The sequence below is a fragment of the Trifolium pratense genome, linkage group LG1 (assembly GCF_020283565.1).
Source record: "Trifolium pratense cultivar HEN17-A07 linkage group LG1, ARS_RC_1.1, whole genome shotgun sequence".
In the NCBI taxonomy this organism is placed as follows: Eukaryota; Viridiplantae; Streptophyta; class Magnoliopsida; order Fabales; family Fabaceae; genus Trifolium; species Trifolium pratense.
In genome coordinates, this window is record NC_060059.1 from 1,881,923 (window position 1) to 1,903,761 (window position 21,839).

Here is a 21,839-nt window from a genome sequence, read left to right on the forward strand (position 1 = left end):
GAGATTCATTTGCAAAGGAGTTTTTGGAGTAGCTTAAACTCATGAAAATGATGCCTTAGGACAAAAGCAACATTATATGATATGTTTGCAGAAACTAATTAAGCGGTAGCAGAAACTAATTAAGCGGTACACAGTTAATACAAAAGGACTTCGAACACTATATTTATCGTTACTCCAAGTAATAGATCCAAACATATCTTCCTTCAAATTAGTTAAAGTGGAGGAGAAAATAATTTGGTAACTTAGTTTTTTGCTACGTTTTGTAAGGTGTAGCAACTGATCCTAAATCTGTTGTAATGGGATCCTCCATATTGGTAATTTGAGTTGCTGCATTTAGAAAAATAGGAGTTAATGAGTTGTTGATGGTACATCCACTTTGAAGCACGAACACCAGACACGACAAACACACTAATACGTTGACACTGTTAATTTGAGAAAATAACATAATACAATGTAATTATAAGTGTCGGTGTCGGACACCGACAAGTGTCTGTGCTTCATAGATAAAATTAACTAATCCTCAAAACTCAATTGACGATTTTTTTTTTTGTATAGAATATAAAAATCAAAAGGCTAACCAGATGTCATGATGGATGATTTGATCATAGAAGCATTCCAAGTAGGGTTCCTAGATTTAATGTTCCCTGCAAGGCCTGAAACATGTGGACATGACACAGAGGTCACTGATTCAATGTTATATGGTGAGGGCTTTTTTCCTTTTGGAACATCTTGTGTTATTGTCAATATCCGGCTACAAAGAAAGAAGTTGGTTCTTTTTAGTAACGAGCACGGTGCAAAATTTTTTTTGTGTTTCGGGTTCGAACTCTGCCTTCTGCATATATAATAGTCTACCTCATTCCTATATTTGTGGATCATCAAATTTTAGTTACAAAATTGTCCCCAACTTTCATTCTATTTTTGTATCCAAAGATAGTATCTTTGTATATGAAGCAATGAAAATAACATATTTTTTTATACAGCGCAATCAAAAGGGTGCAAACTTAATAGACAAGAAAAAGTGTCTTCTTTTAGACTTTTTCCTTTTGAATGTGTTTGACACCTACATAATCATAATCACAGCTTGTATGATTCTCCAACAAAAACATGACACATAGAAAGACATGGAAAATCAAATTATTGCAAACCAAACGGGGGCAAGAGAGTCATTTGCATAGGAACTTTTGGAGCAGTTTCAACCTATTTTGTAGAAGTTAAAAATTACGATGGATCTTGTACCAAAAAAAAAAAAAAAAAAAAAAAAAATTACGATGGATCTTATAACTAACGGAATATTGGGCTCGTTTAGATTAGCTTATTTTTGAATTTACGCAAACAATTTATTCAATATAAATTAGATTTTATGCTATTTTATAAGTTCATCTTAGTAAAAATTGTATTTTTATAAGCTATTTTATCATAAACTACCTTGACAAACTTATAATAATACATAAAAATTTCAAAAACTAAAAATAAGCTAATCCAAATATACTCATTGTGCTTAATATAAAAGCACTCCAACCACTCCTTTCATTTTCAAGCTTTTGTGCCAAGCGTGTATAATTAGTGACTTTGGTGACTATAATAAAATATAACACAAAATTAAAACCAAAAGCTTAATATTATTGACTTTGACTTTAATTTTCAGCTCAATCTCCTAATCTTTACAACATTATCAGAAAATTCTTCACATCATCTAAGTAAAGAATGGATGAATTATTAAAGCAATTAAATTAACTACAAATCAATCTAATAACTTTTCACCAATGGGATTATTTCAACTAAATCGCAAGAAATGTTGGACAAAAATTATCATATAAAAATATCTACCAGCATGAAGTGGATCTTAATTTAATATTCCACTTTTCATTCTTCATTGCTTTCATTTCAACCAATGTTACAATAAACATAAAACAAAATAAAAACATATCTAATACATATGTGTTTATCTTTCTCTTTTTTTTTTATTTTTTATCTTCTACAACTTAATGAATTTAAAAAATACACATAAAAACTAATTAACATCAAAATTTTGATGTCAAAAAATCATTTTTCACCCAATTTTTTTATTTTTTTAGCTTGGAGAAAACCTCTTCTTTAACTTAGAAAGCTCCTTAGAATTAAGTCCAAAAGCCTTTTCCAAAAGCTCATCTTTAATCTCAGATCCAAAAACAACATTAGGAATTTTCATCAAACCAGGATTTTGACTATCAAAACTACCAAAAATAGTAGCAGGAACATCACCAACATTCATCTGAAAATGCACAAGTCCTCTTGGAAAAACCATAACTTCACCTTTCTCCAAAACTTTAGCAAAAATCTTGTTCTTAGTATCAACAAATCCTGAATAAATTTTTCCTTCAAGAACAATAGCAACTTCTGTTGCTCTTGGATGAAAGTGAGGAACATTAACACCACCAACATCAAAATCAGCTCTAACAAATGATACTCCAAGAGTGTTTAAACCTGGAAATACATTTGAATTCACTCCCAATGAAGTAAATCCAGTTGCTTTGAAATTTCCTGGGGATTTTATACCAGAAAAAGTGAAATCTTCAACTGTTGCTAAAGATGAGTTTTTGCAACTGAATTTGTTGTCTTCTGATATGGCTATGCAGTAATCATTAACTGGGTCTGGATCAGAACAGAAAACAGAAATGATGAAAAACATAAGAACTAAAAGAATAATTACTTTGTTGTTCAACATGGTTTTGAAACTTAACTATTTTTTTAAGGATTAATGTTTTGGTAGATAGATGTTTTGAAAGGTGTTTTGGTTGAATGAGTTTATGGAGTCAAAAAACTTTGGCTCACAACTTTGGTTCACAACTTGTTACATCAAGTATTGAGTACCATATTTATAGGCCATGGGGATATTTTTTGGGGGTAAGAATTTTATTTGGACAATAAAAATGATCTTGGTTTAAATAAGATATTGTACTCGAGTGTTAATGTATTCTTCTAAGACAAATCGTTTAGGAGAATTCAAGTTTGATTTTCTGGTGGAAACAATTTTTTATCAGATTTTAGTTACCTCGCGATTAAAGTTTAAATTGTGAGACTCCCTTCCTTGAGAAGTAGACGATTAGTAAAAAAAATGATTTTAGCTTTTAAGCGCCGTAAAAATGAGTTTTGCTTTATTTTATTTGACAAGTATTGTTTGGATTAAAAGGGAGATTAGTTATTTTTTTACACAAAAAGGGAGATTAGTTGGAAACAATAAATGACAGCATATTCACCAGCTTTATTCATTGCAATATTGCATTGACTTGTAAGCAAAAGAATTGGTCATAGAGACATAGTGAGGTCGGCAGCTGAGTTGTGTCCACTGGTCCGGTTTATTGCTTAACTCTTAATTAAAAGTTAAAACTCTAATCTAATGTGAACATTACCCTAATTAATGCATTAATTATGTCAAACAATATAAAAGTCTTCCATACTCCAAACAAATTGGTAGAGTATTGCATCATAATATCCGTCAAAGTCCTACTATCTAATGCATTTTTAATTTATTGAGTAAAATTTGTGTGTCATAGTTGTGTCTCATTTTCTATTTGGTGAGACTCAAATCAATTTTAACCGTAGTTTCTGTAGAAAACTTTGTTTATGTTTATTTATCTTTTGACTATTTATTGTAGATAGAAATAGATAAAATAAAATAATAAAATTCAAAAAAAATAGGGGGAAAGTCCATCAAAAGTAACCAGATTTATGTATATAAAAAAAAAAAAAACTAGCATGTGTCACAATGGCACATGCTAAGGAGTGAAAAAATATAGAAATATTTTTTTGGTACTATCTAATCAAAACCATGGATGGTGCTAGAGCATGGACTGTGTCGGAGGCTTTCAAGTTGGTACCCTCATTGGGAGAGAATACTTGTAGTAGACTTTTTGCTTCTTTCTTTCACCATAGGTAATTGGTGAATGTGAATGGGTTATAATTTAATGTTTGGTTATTGGTGAATCTCATTTAATAAATTTTTTGAAGTGGTAGAGTGCAGAAATTGAGTGCTTAATAAGAAGATTAATGTGTTTTTTTAAAGGTAATAAGAATTAAAGTTAACATAAGTGATATATTGTGTGTGTGTGTGTATATTAGGAAGAAAGTTTGTGAGAAATCTCTCTTTACTTCAATAAAACACTAGACCCGTGCACGGGTCCACTAATTTTTATTCGATATTTGAGTTTGTCACTATATTAATATAGAAAATTTATTTTAAATTAAATATTTAAAAATTTGTTATTCAATATTGTTAAAATATAAGTGGAATTATTGTGTTAATTATTTCTTGTAAACTTATTTATTCAATTTTTTATGTTTGAATGACAGATAATGGTCCCGTGTATATTTTTAATAAAAAATTAATAATTTTATTAAGAATATTAAGGGTAATTTATTAATTTTGATACTAATTAACTTTATTATATTATTATTAATTATTCTTTTTTTTTTCTTCCTATTTTTATGTATAGATTGTTATGTTTTTGTTCCTATCTATCCTCTATTTTGTTCCTATTTTTAAGCATATCATTTTTCTATATTTTTTATATTTATTTTAATAAAATTACAATGAAGGATATAAAACTTGTAACGTGATTAAAAGTAATAAGGATAAATTAGGAACTTTGGTGGTAATCGATTATAATATATTAGTAATAGATTTCCTGCTTACAATCTTAATTACAAAACCGTAACACTATTTTTAGTTTGTTCATTTGTTTTTTCTTGAGTTAACAGATGCCTTAGGCATTCGTATAAGAGCTTAATCTTCTTTCTTCTTTATGATTGAAAGAAGAAACAAGAAGGTAAGAATTAAGGTCTTGTGTGGTGATAGTTTCCAACTTTCATCTTAATTTTCAATTTAATTGGCTTTATACTTTTTTTTGTTAACAAATTAGTCTCATAAGTTTTCAAACATATTAATCTTTTGCAAGTTCTCAAACAATAATAATGTTAATGTAATTGGACATATGATTGCCTTTCTACAATGGCTTTTTTGTTCTGACTCTAAGCATGGTCAATACAACAAATTAGTTTTCTACCACCAATGAATTGATTTGTAGTAGTAAGGGTCTTGGACCTCTTAAATAGATAGTCGGACGTCATGTCTTAGATCTTTCACTTCTACATATAAGAAAATTCAGTTGAGGAGAATCAACTTTGTATTTGTTGACGGACGTTAATAATTACTAAATGGCGGTAAACACTTGGTCCTATAAGATAGTAACCCAAAAAAAAAAAAGGTTTTCTAACGCTGTAATTTGGATGAGATAATTTACAAGTCGGAGAGAATATTACAACGGGATTATCAAAGTTTTGTAACGAATGTAATAGTTACAACCTATATGGAGCTCAAGATCATATGAACAATTGAGCCCTACCATTTCCTTCTTTCTATTTCTTTAACCCTTTTTTGGGCTTCTATATTTGGTACTATAAATACTGACAAGTATACGAAAAATAATGAGCAAAACTAAGAGTGCCAACTTGAGAGGCATGAATTGTATGAGCAGCATTCAACTCAACTGACACAGCACGGTTCATAAATGCCAAATATGCATAAGAATACATCTTCACAGAAGAATTGTGGACAGATCGTCCATTGGTATGTCAAACCCCCCCACCGCATCGTCGTCTGGTAATGCATCCATATCATCATCTTGTAATGCATCCACATCAATGTTGAGCCAGGAATCCAGGTCTTTACCTGCACCTACTATGGAGTCTAGTTCAGGCATGCTTGCCAAGTCCAAGGGTACCTCAGTTTCAACAGCAAAATTGTTGGTACTTCTTCTGTTATCACTGGAAATCAGTTGATTAGAGCCACAAGCCAATTGCTGCTCAGAGTTAGCATTTTCCACCAGCTTGCCAAGAGATGCTTTTGCAGAAGTAGACAGTTGAGCTGCATTTGGTTTTGTTTTGGGCTCACTCCTTGTGTTGCTTGCAGAAGAACGACCGCCTTTTTTAACAGAATTTCTCCCATAAGCTCCTCGTTTCCTCCCTCTTCCCCTCCCTCTTCCCCTCCTCTTTCTTGTTGCTCCACCCGGGATGGAATTATCAGGAGTTGATGTAGGTCCCAAAGAAGCACTAGCACCAATTTCATCAAGCAGCACTTCTCCTTTCTTCCCTCCGTTCAGTATTGGTCCAATCCTGGCAAAATCCAGGTCGGAGGGATGGTCTGAATTTCCCAAGACATTTTGCTCTCTGCAAGGAAATGAACCTGCAAGACCAAGGCCCGATATATTACCAATAAGAAATAAAAAGGATCTATCCCCCTAATCAAATAAGACTGCAGAAACCAAGAAGAGTTATAAATAAAGATGAAGCAAAATGCAAATGCCTTAGGATTTTGTATCATAGAAAATACATCCAAAACAAATAAAACAAGAAAATAGAAAACCTGATGGTGCACATTCTTGCTGAGAATTTTGAGCAAGTGGCCGAGTTTCAGCAACTGTTGAGACAGCATAGTTGTCATGAACAGGAGTTGCAAATAGGATATCTTTAAACGCAGGATCCTGAAAGCAACTTTTCCCGGTTTCCTCAAACATCCGGCATCTAGCAAGAGTCCTCTTCATGAAAGACAAAGCAACTGGCCTTGAGATCTTAGGAAGTCCATACTTTGCAGCGATAGTTCCACGAGTGGCCTATCAATATTATAAAGGGTCATTTTTCACATGCAAATCCATTTAACTTAACTCTTTCATGACAAAAGCTGTCGAAGCATAATTTTGAACGGATTAGTCCAGTAAAACACAAGTCAGACACTTCATAACACATTTCAAGGGGAGTTGAAAAAAAATACATTAAACTGCTACAAATACACCACCTTTCAATCAAACAAATAACATGTTCCAAATAATATGTCAAATAGCTCAATACAATTGCCACATCTGCATTCTACAACTAACCCAGAGCAGACAACAGGGAATAAGCACAAAAAATAAACAGTCATATTACCAGTTTTTTCTTATAAGCCAACTCAACAAGTTTGTCCATAGCAACTTGCTCAAGGGCTCTGCAGATTAACACAATACATATTAGCTATTAATGAGGGTGAGCATATAGATTTGTCAAAATAAAAAATAAAAACAATTAATGATCAAGATAAACTATATATTATCAAATATCTTACCGCGGTTCCATTTCCCTGCCTTCTTCTACTGCTTGAATAAGTTTCATAAAGTATTCTCTCTTTTTGGCGAGCTACAAAATTGGTCAGATATAGACAGTTATCATGTAAATAAATAAACCAAGAATAACTTAAAACCAAACAGACTCTTCCATCTAAACAATTTACTTTCAGATAAGAATCAAAACCTGTTGGAAGTGTCCCTTCTGCAATTGAATAATATTTTGATCAATAGCTTCACAACCTCCACCAGCAAGATCAGGCTTTAGATAATCATAAAGAGAACAGTTAGTAGCAGAAGCATTGATTGAAAAAATGAACCCAAAAAATCATATTCAATACTCAGTCATCTAAAAAGATTGGAGAGGCACATTAATAAATTTTCTTGTTTGGTTCAAAATTAAGGATGAAAGGGCAGGAGGGGAATGGTGAGGGCGGAAATATTTCCCCACTCAATTCTGATTCCCCTCCAATATTGGGAAGATTCGGAAGGAAGAGAAAATTGATTTAAAATGTGTTAAATATACAAACTAAAAGTCTGAAATGTCCCAAGTTTAAGTTATGTTCACTGTGTTAGGATCCCAGGAATTTAATTGAAAAGAAAGGACACTCCTATATCCTAACACAATGGGCACATGGGCACCTTCAATGTGCCTAACACCCTCTGCTACCACATTGCATACGTAATGTCGCTCAATGCCCTTCACTATAAGTCTATAATTACTTCCTAGCACCCACCACCACTACTAGGCATCCTCTACCACCTCTATCACCACTAGACACCCACTGCCATTGCCATCATGCTCCACCACCAGCACCACTTGGCACCCTCAATCACCACGGATGCCTTTAACACCTGCTGCCGCCAAAAGTGCCGCATGAAGCCCCCACTGCCACCACTTGGTGGAAATGCGTAGCTAAAAATATTCATTGTTAAACAAAGAGAACATCTAGGATCCCCTCCAATCCCTTAAACCAAACACTGTATAACACCCTATCACCTGAAAGTTGTTTAGGGTTGACTATAGATTATGTGTAACACCCTATCACCTGAAAGTTGTTTAGGGTTAACCATAGATTATGTGTGTGCAAAGTCCAAATAACGTATTGCTGAATTTTAATTTTATTTTGAAGAATGGAGGAGGCACGCTATCAAACTTTTGATAGAGGCAACAAAACCGTGTCAAGGACAAGTCATCATAAATGCTGAAGTTGTCAGGTAGAGTTGAAAGAATTGTTCCTATTTCTATGAGTCTAGTTTCATGTGTGCGCTGTGCATGTATACAAGATAAACAAGAAAAGGGGACAGAGAGGTAAGGTAGGCAGTTAAATCATACAGAAAACCTCCCATACAAATAAACTACAAAAACTGTTTTCACATATCAACACCAAATTAGAAGCTTACCACTGGATCTGGATATAGGCCAACACTTTGTAGCTCCAGTAAGAGTTTATCCTCCATACCCATTTGCTCAAAGGTAGCATTCCCATTACAGGAAACATTGTCAGTGTTGAATCCATGTTCGGTCCTATTGATGCTAACTTCGTTCTCAAAATCCCAAGAGAAGCAAGCCTCCAAAGGAGAATCATCTTGTTCACATGGAAATGATATGTTTCCATCTCCAACAGTTTCTTCAGTTTGATCGTCAATGATCAGAGCTGACAATACTCTTTGGTATAATGGTGCTAGTTTATTTTCTAAATCCATTGGACTGTGCAGAAAGCTGCCTGCACGATGTTGATCAACCATGTCAACCACGTCAACCATTGAGGATAGCTCTTCTGAATCAGTTTGATTTAAAATCTTTCTCCCTCTTTCTCCTTCAAGAGAACTTTGCAACAAAAGGTTGTCCATAAGCACAACACCATCCTGAGAATTTGAATGAAAGAAATGTGTTAGAAAAAGACTGGGAACTGATAAAAACTTCACTCTGGCAGCAGCGTACTGATAGTAATTGGTGAGTTCTGCCCCAGTTTTATATTCTTGTGGCTATTCATACTATATCACCTTTGTTCATGCACACTAGGCTTTACTTATACAAAAGTTTGAAGCACTCTCGTCTTAATCTATTGTTTGGTGGATAAGATATACAAATATGATAAGTTATCGCTCTTAATGAGTCAGTATTTAACGAGTTATCTTAATCTATTATTTAATGAGTCTGTATGATATGATAAGTTAATTAGTCCAAATTATTATCGTATCATATCCCCCTTGTTCGAATTCTATTATGAGGTAAAGGTTGGGTTAGAAACCAAGAGAATAGTATTAAAAAAATCTCTCATTTACCTTTATCATCTTATTATACAAAAAAGATTTAAAATCTAATGAAATATGAAAATGTTTAAATAAAAAACTAATAAATAAAATTAAAATAAAATCTATATAATATATGAAAGATCAAGTTACTCTAGGAGTAATTTGAGGGAGTTACTTCACTGTATAACTCAATATAAAAATTAAATTTCACTAATCCAACCATCAATTATTGTCATATTATATTAATGATCAACCACACAAAGTTTCATACAAATCCAAAATTTGTAGCTATATAATATGGGAGTCAACATTTACTTAAAAAGGTTTTTATACATTCATTTGAAGTCACTTGATGAAGTATCAAATAGTTTTATAAATTTATGAAAAATATGTGGAGTTGATCTACTCAATAAGAACTTCTAATTTGACAGTTGTATTGGTGAAATATAACATTTATAATTAAGGGGAGTATTCTACTCAGAGTTATTCGTGGAGTAACTTGATCCCTCCTCATATGTGTGTGTAGTTTTATCACAAGAATTTGGATCCTAAGCAGCCATTGCAATCACATGTGATATATATAATGCGAGGGGTTATAAGTGGATGGGTTGATTTTGGGGGAGGAACATAGGGGAGGGAATGATAAGGACATCATAGGTTCAACTCCCCCCTCTAACATAACACACTAACTACTGACATTTGTTGTGCAAAAAAAAAGGGGGCATAAGTATAATGCCTAGCCTATATGCTATATGTTCTATTTCATGAATTATGTTTTCCATATAATGCAATGTTCAAAGCATTGTCTGAAGAGGTATAAGCACACATGCACCCAAAAACTCTTATTTTTCTCAGTTTATACAATTGTAATATGGTATTCAGAACACACGTGCACCTCAAAGGAAGAAAAAAGCCGACTTTAATAGTTATTTTAGTTATTTGAAGTAGAATGTTCATCGCCCATAAAAAGGTGCCAAATTTAAAAATTATTGCAAATATAAGATTTTAGCTTCTTAGACATTACCGGGGCATCACTTTGAAGGCAAAGCACTTGAGACAAACATCTTTGATCATCCTCTATTGTTTTAACCTGATGCAAACAGTAAAAAAATGGGGGGGGGAGCAACACTTCAATAAAGGGCCACTTCAATTTTACAAAAACAAATAGTCAGAACACCCACCAGCTGCTTCAAGTAGGCTATGGTTTCCATGTTGACAGGAGCAAAATTAGGTTCCATTTTCTTCCAAAATGAACTAGAACAGCTAGTACCTGTCAAGGACCAATATATATATATATAAAGTTTCTGCATACATATGAACACACACACACCAAAAGTAGCAGGTTTAGTTACATACAGCTGGCATTTCTAGCAAAGTTGGCCGCAGATAATAGTTCCTCACGGTCACCACCTAACCTACCTGCCATGCCGGATGGTTTGTATAACATTACTGTTAGAATATGAGAAAATATCTTATAACATCTTGTTACTGTATTAGAATAATTAGCTTATCAAGTAGGATTAGTTTCTAATATTAAAGTATCTTAGGTTATCTCTGAAGTCTGTTTTCCATATTTCGGTTGTTATCATGATGTTTCCTTATTCAATTAAGATTATGAGTTTTGTACCCTATAAAAAGGGCTGGTGCATAATCTTTTATATCAAGTTATTGTCAAATAACCGATTATCCCAAAAGCTTAAGCTGTTAGGATAGGGCCACATCAATGGTTTTATATTATTTCTAACACGCCCCCTCACACAAGAGCCCACTTGGGCTTGAAGCGTGGATAATGCATAGGCCCACCTACCATATGCTTAAATTCCACTTTTTAATTAGAAAGTGAGGGGAGCGGGGATCGAACTCTAGACCACTTAGTCATAGAGGCTCTGATACCATGTCAAATAATCGATGATCCTAAAAGCTTAAGCTGTTAGGATAGGGCCACATCAATGGTTTTGTATTATTTCTAACAGTTATTATCAATAATATTACACCAGTACCATATTCAAAACTCCTTATTATTTCTTTTTTCCTTATTTAATTTTTTAAAACCCAATAACTTCAACAATTACATTGACAATATTTATTAACGCCAACTCATGCACTTAATATTAAAAATTAAAAAAAATTGCAATACACACATAAACTAAAGATCAAATAGAATACAACAAAAATTTCAAACTGAATATCTATAGGCATACAAGATCGCATAAACCTAGCACATGGAAAATTTTCCAGAAATACCACCGACAACCTAAATTGATAAAGTTACAAAGCCCTCAAAAACAGAGCAACCAAAAAAAAAAAAGACCCAAGTGATGCAGGGCCGTAGTAGTTACAATTTAACATATGATAAGGGTGGAACAAATAAGTGTAGTAAATAGGGGAGCTGAGGGATATGTGGGAGCACAGTCGATTTTAAGCTCAAGAATTAAATGTCAGAAAGCAGTACAAAGGCTTATATTAACACATACAAATAGATATAAGCAGGTAAGTAAGCAAGGAATTATTATATTAAATATGTATAATATTGTAAACACTTCTACTTATTTAATGCAATGAGTAGTAACTCAAATGGATAGACGTACCCACAATATTTGGGGAACTGCTAGTTGATTGATGTCCAAGATGAGCAATAGCATTACTATTGTGTGATTTCTTCATACGAGGCTGCCTTGATCTACTGAAAAAACACAAACTTAGTCTAGTGGAGGGAATCCCTTTTTAGCCATTATTAGGAAGGAAACGAGCAAGGGGGAGAGAGAGGAAGGAACTATACCTTGCATTCTTTTCAAAAGAAGGCTTCATATTTTGAATTGGCTTTGTCGAGGTTAAAATCTCTAACTTCTCTTCCGTTGATGAGATGCCAGACTTCAAAACTGAAAAGTCGCTGCTGCCACTACGCTTCCTGCGCAGATCGTCTCCAGTCTCTTCTTTGTTCGGCTTTTTTTCTTTTTCTGTCACTGACATGTAGGAACTTATATTGCAGGAATTATTTGTGGCTCTTTCATCACCTTTGTTTATGTCCAATCCTTTCTCCTTCAATTTACTTTCAGCATTTTCTCCGGCGCCAGATTCTTCGCTTTCAGATAATCTGGTTGGGGATGAACCATTTTCATTGTTCATTTTACCGCATTGAATGTTGTTGATAGCACCCTTGGATATAAGTGGTTCACTAGTTGTAGTAGAGGTCGTTCTAGTACCAACGTCAGAAGGGGAACAGCCTTCTAATGGAACAGGCACTTCATCACAATTTAAGAATGGGGGTACCACATTTGCTCTTCTAGAGCGAGAAATTTTTTGAGCTCTCTGCCCAACCCATTGGACCAATTGGGTACGCTTACGTTTGAGAGTCCCACTTAGTGAATGAGGTTTGTTCACATTAGAAGGTTGCTCCAAGGTTTCAAGTGTTTCAGAAGAATGAGATACGGAGGATGAGTTCCCACCTATCAAATTACCAGTTTGAGGTGCACTTGAAGTTTTGCCTTTTGTCTGTGGATAAATACCACCGGTATAATTTTTCTCACAGTCCTCAAACCTAAAAGAAAGAGAATAACATTAATCGTAAAATTATAACAGAGTTTTATAATAGAAATAAATGTTGTTTAAGATAAGGTACTTAGTAGATGCATCACAGATACAAACGAGCAGATATATACTTGTTTATTTTAAGTAGACCCCATTTCCTATATACTTGTTTCTTTTAAGCACCTAAGGAGATGTACCTATGTTTTGTCCAATAAAAAATGCATCACGTCCAACTCAGACAGAGAAAGGCATACTCAGTCTAGTAGTTTAAATGACAGATTGATTGGCAAAGAACTAAATATGATGTTAAATGTACACATATCACATCACAACAGTAACTGAAATAAGACTTTGTGTAAGCCAACAATCTTTTCTCCGCATGACTTCTTAACACTGTCCGATAAGGATATTTCTGTGAAAGAATCTATAAATGTACAAACACAACATTCCTAAATTCAGTATGATAAATGGATTTTTTACGCACTAACATGTTTCGCAAATTGCGATTCATTTTTATGGCTGTCCAGATCACTTCTCAAACATAATTATAGCCATTTATTGACAACATCAGAAATCAAAGCATTTCATAAACTTGTGTTACCTCAAACCTATGGCACCACAAGACTGCAAACCAGACTCATTAGTTTGCTTTAGATATGTAACTCTTTTCCGCTCTCCTTCCTCATCAATGGATCCAGAAAAGACAGTGCACATGGAAGGTTTTTGTGTTTCTTCACTTGCAGGTAACCTTTGAATCTTCTCTTCAACGCCATCACAAACCTTGCCACCATCCTTGATGTTGTCTCTATTCTTTCCAATTGCCAAAGGCTGTCTCACAAAGCCATTGTTTGGCCCTTCGGTCTAGTATTTATCAACAGAATATATATATATACAGTAAATGTGGATGTTTTTTTAAAAAAAAAAAAAAAAAACTATTAATAAGGTCGAAAAATATTTTGCTATTTGGAAAACAAAGGAAACATAATATGGTCAGTATTCAAGAGACGAAAATCAAATCAATAATTAGTTATCAATGGGTCTGTACATAATTGCTGCAGTCCAAAAGTATAGTTTCCTCCAGATATTCAGTAAATAAAATGACGGTGGAAGTAGGATTAAAAATAACAATATATGATGGATATCCAGCATCGCCCAACCATTAAAATTTACGTGTATTAAAAAAACACATACAGTTGCAAGTTGCAACATGAAATATTTCAGATCACTTAGTGTGGGACTTTGTCTTCTAAATCTTCAGAGAAACACATGTAGCAGAAATCAAATATAGTTGCACTAGATTCGAGAGAAGATATATCATCATGCTCTCCCTTATCCAAATTATTTCAAAGCACTAAAATAATTTTATTTTATTGTTCAATACTATTGGAATTATATCCTCCTTGTGACAATAAAAAACTTAATAACAAGTAATTAACATGTCACAACCCCAAAGCTTTACTAAAGGAAATGCAACAGTAATTTTAAAATGCTAGCTAGCTACTAACCTGTACCTCAACAGCTGATTTACGAATGCACTTATTCAGAATGAAATTCTTAGGCCTGTCTTCTAATCTTTGATTTGCAAACTCTGTAGGGCCTCGATGAGTCTGAGTTTCCGTTTTTGATAAATGGGACTCACTCATCCTTTCATTTGACAGCGAGTCATTCTGATGTTGCTTCTTTGATAAATGGGACTCCCAGCATTTGTTCAATCTGTGTACAGACTCATCCAACCTTTTTGATCCGTCTCTGGAAAAAGGGAAAAAACAAACATGGAACCTTTATAACAGAATCACTACTCAAGCGACAAACTGACAATAGACCAATGAGTTTGAGGCATTAATTTTTAAACAGTTCTCGACAATTTATGAGTCACCGTATTCCAAAAACTGATAAAATTTGATTAAAATAATAGTCATTCAATTGTATATGCTGAAAATGCAAGTTCGCAATTACACGCTAATTGATTGGACAATACATTAAATGAGAATTGGGGTTAAATTGGTGTGATTTGATGACAAAATAATGGTATTGCATAAAGTTCCTTGAATTACCTAGACTTGGCAGCAGCCTCTTCTAGAGATGATTTGAATCGTTTCAATTCTCCCGAATCCGCTGGAAGGGTGTTTCCAAGAGATATCCCCAGGACCCGTCTTAACTTGCTTGGACTAGTATACTTTTGACCTCCTAAGGTTTTTGGATCCACCTTTAAAGACTGAGCTAATGGATTCGAATCTCCTGAAGATGTAGTACTTTCCTGCACCATATTAGCACCAGAAATAATCGTCTGACTTTCATTACCCTCACAAAAGCTTGCAGACTTATCCGGATCACCATTTATCAAATTTTCCTTCTGCTCATTTGAAAAGGTCCCGTTGAAAGCCGATTCATCGCGACTAGCTGCGCGGGAATTAAATTTAGTGCTTGGCGCCATAAGTCAACGTTAATTAAACCGACACATATGTAGAGTACCCTCCACTGTATCCTGATGACAAGTCATTAAAACAGTAAACAAGTGAGAGAGAGAGAGAGAGAGAGTAAGATAATAATAATAATAATAAGTTATAAATGCAATAAATCAATAAAATGATAAGCACGATTCACAAATCACAATCGATATATACAATTTTACAGAAACTCAACACAACAGGTATGACGATGGCTGAGGCTGAGCATGCACAGCTCAACAAACCAACTGTGAATACAACATATTACACGTACAATCACCAAAACGCTTAAAAATTTCAATAACCCTAACTCAACTAATTTTACTTACAAAAAAAATCACGTCGTCGTACAGAAGCTGCGAAACCATAAAACAAAGTGATTCTGCTTAAAACACGCAACAAAATTGCGATAAAAAGATAAACGAAAACATCATTGTTCGTAAACAGTACTGAAATCAAAATTTCACCAGTTAACAAAACGCACATTGATGAAAAACAAGATCGCCAACGACGGACGATGAAGCTTAAACAGCTGAAATTTTAAACCGATGAAAACGCAGAAGGATAATGCTATTCAACTGAAACAAAACGCAAGTAAAACGTTTCGGAATTCAAAATCACCGTCATCTGAAAAATAAAAACAGCAACAAAACCGAGCAAGTAAAATTCGCAGCGTCAAAATCACAATCCAATTCGAAGAAGAAGAAAAAACCTAGGGTTCAAGAAAAGATTAACACAATCACATTAACAGTTCGCGGCAAGATATATAGAGATACGAAAGAAGAATAAGTGAATGTTGAGAGAAGAGAGTACCTGCATTGACCAGAGAATTGTTGAGCAGAGAAGAAAATGGGATGGGATTGTTAGAGAGAGAGGGAGAGAGAAAGAGAGGATGAACACTACTGTGCTGCTGTGACGGTGAAATGAGAGAGAAAGTGAGAGGGTCCCGCAGAAAACGAGAGTATATAAAGCGAACAAAAAGGGTTTACGAAACGAAGGATTTGGTAAAAAGCGGTCGCTTTCAACTCAACTCCTAACCCAAGGTTAGTTGCTTTGACTCTAGTCTCTCTCTCTCTCTCTCTCTACCACTCCAGTCGCCACTAGGGGGCCTCTTATAGTTATATTTGCATGCAATGCAACCCTTGGTTGGTTGGTTGGTTGGTTGGTTGGTTGGTTAGTTTCATATCTTTGATGTGGATAGTAAGAAGTCCGTATTTTTTAATGAATCTAAAACGTTAATTTTTGTTGATTTGTCGTGAAATATAGTTTGAACTATGTTTTTTTAACGAAAAATGTTAGTCGAATTTAGGTGTGGATCATGAGGTTTTCTCATATAAATTTAATGAATATACTGTGATAGAAGTTTATGACTAAGAATAAGTTCACGTAAGGGAAGTAAATAAACGTATATATGAAGATGTATTGCATGTGGAAAGAATGATGTTTGTGGAATGACAACGATGTTGTTCTGCATAATCTGTCGTGAGTTTTTAGTTACGCGGTGTGGGTTTGCCATAATAGGGGACGCTGAGATGATGACGAGATGGCGAGACAGAGCAATGTATGCATGGAGAACTTTGGCGACTGCAAAGAAGAATATGAGATTAATTTCAAATTTGGTGGGTCTGACAAATTTGTAGATAACGGTCTGCATGGGGAACGTATGAAAGATACAAGTAAAAAATAAAATTCAATCATGAGTATAGATCGACTATCGTTATAAAAAAGGAATATCAAAAAATTCCAACATATTTGGTGCTATTTACACTAACTTAAGAATGACCGTTACACAAAGAGTATCAGGGAAACAAATCGACAAATCATTATTAAAAAGCGTTTAAACCCACGTGGCCGCACTCGCGCGTGAGAGAACCAAATGTTTTAATCAAACTCAGTATATGAAGATGTATTTATGAAAATCATCTTTTAGCGTTTAATTTATCTTTTAATTTCAACGTTGCTATCAATAGTTTGTCTCTCATTGAGCCGAAATATATATGAATCATTTGTCCCTTGTCAATATCAATTCCTTCAAGACGAGTTACGTTATGTTGTATTAGGGTCAGGATTCTACTTACATTGATCTCTGACATTAACATGTAACAAAAAAATTATACAAAACAACACACCACTCTAAATACAACCACTCTTCCCATGCAAACAAATTTCGACGCCATCTCTACCCCTCACCCACCACGCCTCACCCCCTCAGACACATCTTTGTTCCCGTAATGTTTTTATCAACAAATAAATAAATAAAAAGTCTAAAAAATCGAATGATCACATGAATTCCTAACTCTAAATTGATGCAGGTAGAAAATATTTTAGTCAGGGTGACTCATATACTTATACAAATATATTCCAATAGAGCCCAAATTTTTAAGATCTTTTCTAATGACAAATTCTCTCAAGGTCTCCTCGACCATCGAACTCGAATTCTAACACATATCAACGTTCCAACATGATAGTATTATCAACTACAACACAAATAGGACAATATTATCAAACTATAATTGTTAGACATTACTCGTGTGACTTAAATAGGTTGTTACAAATTATAACTCATCATCATCATTTATATCAACAACTAAGTCTTTTTAATTGATTAACTATTAGTTTACTTCAATAGGATTACTCTTGTAAAAAAATCTTCTTTAAGATTATTAATTACACTCAATTACCATTATAGCTAACAATGTGTTTTTAGCTACTCACGTGAGTTTAATTGATCATGTATCCACAAAAAATAATTGATTATGATCCCGTAATTGATCTTTCCCTAACAATCATTATCTCAAGCCTGTTAATCGATTATTCTATAATAACTAATTCAATCACTTTTTAAAAAAATAGAATTTAATTTATATACAGTATAAAGTTATTTTACACATGCATCTAATAACATACTCTCTCTGTGACAATATATAAGCAAAAATCACTTTTTTAGGTTTATTCCATATTTAATGTATCTAATTCATATTATAGACCAAATACATTAATTATTCAATGAATTTAGAATGATAATTTTTGCTTATATATTGTCGTGTATATCAATACATCAATACATCATATAAAAATTATTACTAGAATGATAATTTTTGCTAATCACCTGATTTTGATCAATTAATCAATTATTACTAACTTCATCGCCTAGCTAATAGATTCTGATAAACATTTAACTATATATAACCTTAATCAAATGCTTTATGTTTTGTGACAGAAAATCGTTATGAATAAATTTTGCATTGATCATACAAACTTAAATCCAATCTATCTTCTATAACTTGGTGGTTTGTACTATTAACATCCAACCTTATTGAAGAAGAAAAAAATGGAAAAGATTCATTAAATTATTATTTACTCAAAAATAGTAAACGGAATCTTATTAGTGTGAGTCTTGTCATTAGGCTATTTGACTATAAAAAATTAGTAAACAAATATATTTTTATTATGCGTACAAAAACTTTTAAAATACTCTTAGATTAAAATTTGTGGGAGCGTTAAAAGTAAAATTACATTTAAATAATTTATATACTCATAAGATTAGAATCAACCATTTCACATAGATTCATCTGAAGAGAGGATAACAATAGCTACATTATTCAGCATTTTCTATAGTTTAATAAAAGCATAGGTGACGTATTTTCAAGGATTTTCTAATAATAGTAAAGGAATTCATGTAACGTTGGACATAGTCCAAAAAAATAATCACGGTAATGTTGGATCTGACGTGCCTTTCCCCATCTATCCAAGGCAAAGAGGCATTAATTCCTCCATCAGCACACATCACTTTATTTTTCATAGTCAGATCCCACTAATAAACAATAAGTACAAGATTTCAATTTAACCTGTCAATTAAAAAACAAAACTTCTATTTAAAAATCTAACCTGTCAATAAAAAAACAAAACTTCTATTTAAAATCAATAAATATAGTGCACAAATTTTTTTCCGGATCTCCTTCATAAATTCAGCATCAACACTCAACTTCCACAATTTATTTGAAATATTAAATGATGTCTGATTTGAGTAAACGACCACTCGTTGGAAAGTTTAGGGTATCAAGATTACAAATATAATTTTTGTTTTGAGGGTTAACTATCCAATTGGTTCAGTTTAACCAAATAATGGGTACTATTACATAAACAGAGCAGAATTTTTCTCAAACTTGTAGGTAGATTTTCTCATACTATACTTAATGAAATTTAACAATTCTGGTGTCAATTCTGTAGAAAATTTTGTCTTCTTTACACTAGATTAAAAATCATTAGCATACGACTTATATTCAGAGAGATATGTTAAATTTACCACATGTAGCTCTACACGAATTTTCATATAAATCTTTCTTCTTTTCTTAACATTTATGTTATTTCGGTTTATATAAACCGGATTTTTTTTTTCCATGTTTAAAATTTTCGGTTTGTAGAAACCAAAATAAGTTGGCCAAATTTTTTCAAAATACGAGGGCAAAATGAGATTTTAGGGGGTATAAAAGAAATCCTGGAGGTCGGGAGAGAAAACATCAAATTTATAAATGGTTGAATGTGGACTTATACCATTTGCAAAGGGTTGGATTCGTTTCAACCACTTTAGCGACTTGGTGAAGAACAAGAAATATGCAAAAACATTATGCTTAGAGGAGAAGCTGCTAACTTGTCTTTCTTAGTTGATCAAATTATTTTTATTTCCTCATTTTTATTTATAGGGCGTATAGAAAATGTATTCTTACGTGTAATTACTAATAAACTATTAGTTTGCATATAATATATATAATGGTGTTTTTGTGAATTGCAGTAATTTTGATGTAATCTCTCATTGTATTGTTACTATTGTTATGAATGAAATGACATAAGTTTTCGCATTTAATTGATATGCACCGACGGTGTAAAATAATTTTACACTGTCAACCAATACTGTTAAGAAGTCCCACATCGATTGAGAGATGACATGACTAAGTGTTTATAAACTAGAGGCAATCCTCACCTTACAAGCCGGTTTTGTAAGGATGAGTTAGGCCCAATACTCAATTCTAAGATGGTATCAGAGCATTTGCTTCAATTGTTTGAGTGATTCTGAATCAACATTCAAACTCACTTCGGTTTTCACTCGAAACGAAGGAGACTTACTCATATCTCTTATTACACAAAAAAAAAATTGCAAAACACAACACACAACAATTATTGTTATTATTATTGCTCATACATAAACCAATTAAGTTGGATTTTATTTTTTGTTACAAAACTATATAGTAACAATAAAATTGATGAATAGGGTTTAGATAATAATAAAAATAATGACGTGGCAGAATCAAAGAAAAAAAGGGTTTGTGCAAGATTTGTTGAGCCGCCCGATATCGGGTGACCTACCATTTATATCCGCATACCAAGCCCAATAGCGCTGGACGCGAGGGGATATGTTAAGAAGTCCCACATCGGTTGAGAGATGACATGACTAAGTGTTTAAAAACTAGAGGCAATCATCACCTTACAAACCGATTTTGTAAGGATGAGTTAGACCCAATACTCAATTCTAAGAAATACCAACTATGTTTTCCGCCACATCACCCCACTTTCTTGACATGACATGGTAAAATGATGGTTGTTTATTGGACGATCGCGTAAAACTATTTTACACCGTCAATACATATCAATTAAACTCTAAGTTTTCTTGCGTAAAAAAAATAAAACAAATTGATTATAAAAGATAATTATTGATAATATTATCAATCAAATCAGTTAAATAAAATAAGATAAATTATTATATATCTTAAAGTTTGATCAATTATCAGTACCCATATATAAAATTAATTTTTTAAATAAAAAATATATTTCTTATATATTCTAAGTTTGTTCCGCCAAGCTAGTCCTAAACCTATTTTTTTTCCCACTTTTTTTAATGCAGCTTTATATTAAAAAAATATAAATTTGTCAAACATGAGAATCGAACCCACCACCTTTGCTTACAACAAAGTCTTTTAACAACTAGAACATCTACTTCAATTGTGATTAAAGTTAGGAATCTCGTATCTTAACTCTCTTAACCACTAGACCTAATAAGAAATTACTATTAAAAATAAAGATTAATAATATATATAGTAACGTTACTATAAGAGATACTATTTGTATATGGATCAAACTTATGTACAGTTTCATATACACAATTCTTACTGTGCTAGATACATGAGGGAAATTGTTTTTATTTAAAAATATTTTTTTTTCTTCTTTTTTTAATTAAAAAATATAAATAACTACTTTTTTGTGAGAGGAACAAGAAAAACTGCATCTAAAGAAATGCATATAAGTTTTCTCCTTTGTATATATTAGAATATATATAGATTAATATATATATATATATATATACTATTAGAATAGATGAGAAATCACAAAAGTTATTTTTTTTAACCGGAAATATTAATTCTTACTATATATTATTAATTCTTATTATCTCTTATATTCTAAGTTTGTTCTGAAATAC

At 32.9% G+C, this 21,839-nt stretch overlaps 2 protein-coding genes across 6 annotated transcripts; both read right to left on the bottom strand.

Moving 5' to 3' along the window:
- Positions 1–1,820: 1,820 nt before the first annotated feature.
- On the bottom strand, positions 1,821–2,847 carry LOC123921478 (germin-like protein subfamily 3 member 2). Its single transcript, XM_045974046.1, has one exon. It carries the CDS (start codon positions 2,702–2,704, stop codon positions 2,072–2,074), a length of 633 nt encoding a protein of 210 aa, XP_045830002.1. The 5' UTR covers positions 2,705–2,847; the 3' UTR covers positions 1,821–2,071.
- A 2,367-nt stretch (positions 2,848–5,214) lies between these two features.
- On the bottom strand, positions 5,215–16,451 carry LOC123897052. Of its 5 annotated transcripts, none has more exons than XM_045947565.1 (15): positions 16,181–16,430; positions 14,975–15,405; positions 14,432–14,669; positions 13,522–13,781; positions 12,172–12,930; positions 11,981–12,075; positions 10,749–10,811; positions 10,574–10,662; positions 10,417–10,482; positions 8,538–9,002; positions 7,321–7,395; positions 7,136–7,206; positions 6,961–7,018; positions 6,401–6,647; positions 5,215–6,220 (listed from the first exon to the last, which is right to left on the bottom strand). In XM_045947565.1, exons 2-15 carry the CDS (start codon positions 15,352–15,354, stop codon positions 5,574–5,576), a joined length of 3,513 nt encoding a protein of 1,170 aa, XP_045803521.1. In that variant the 5' UTR covers positions 15,355–15,405; positions 16,181–16,430; the 3' UTR covers positions 5,215–5,573. The 5 variants fall into 5 exon arrangements, with proteins under 5 accessions (XP_045803521.1, XP_045803529.1, XP_045803516.1 ...); XM_045947573.1 differs by having other exon boundaries at positions 5,217–6,220; positions 11,981–12,072; XM_045947560.1 differs by having other exon boundaries at positions 5,222–6,220; positions 11,981–12,072; positions 14,426–14,669.
- Positions 16,452–21,839: the final 5,388 nt, after the last annotated feature.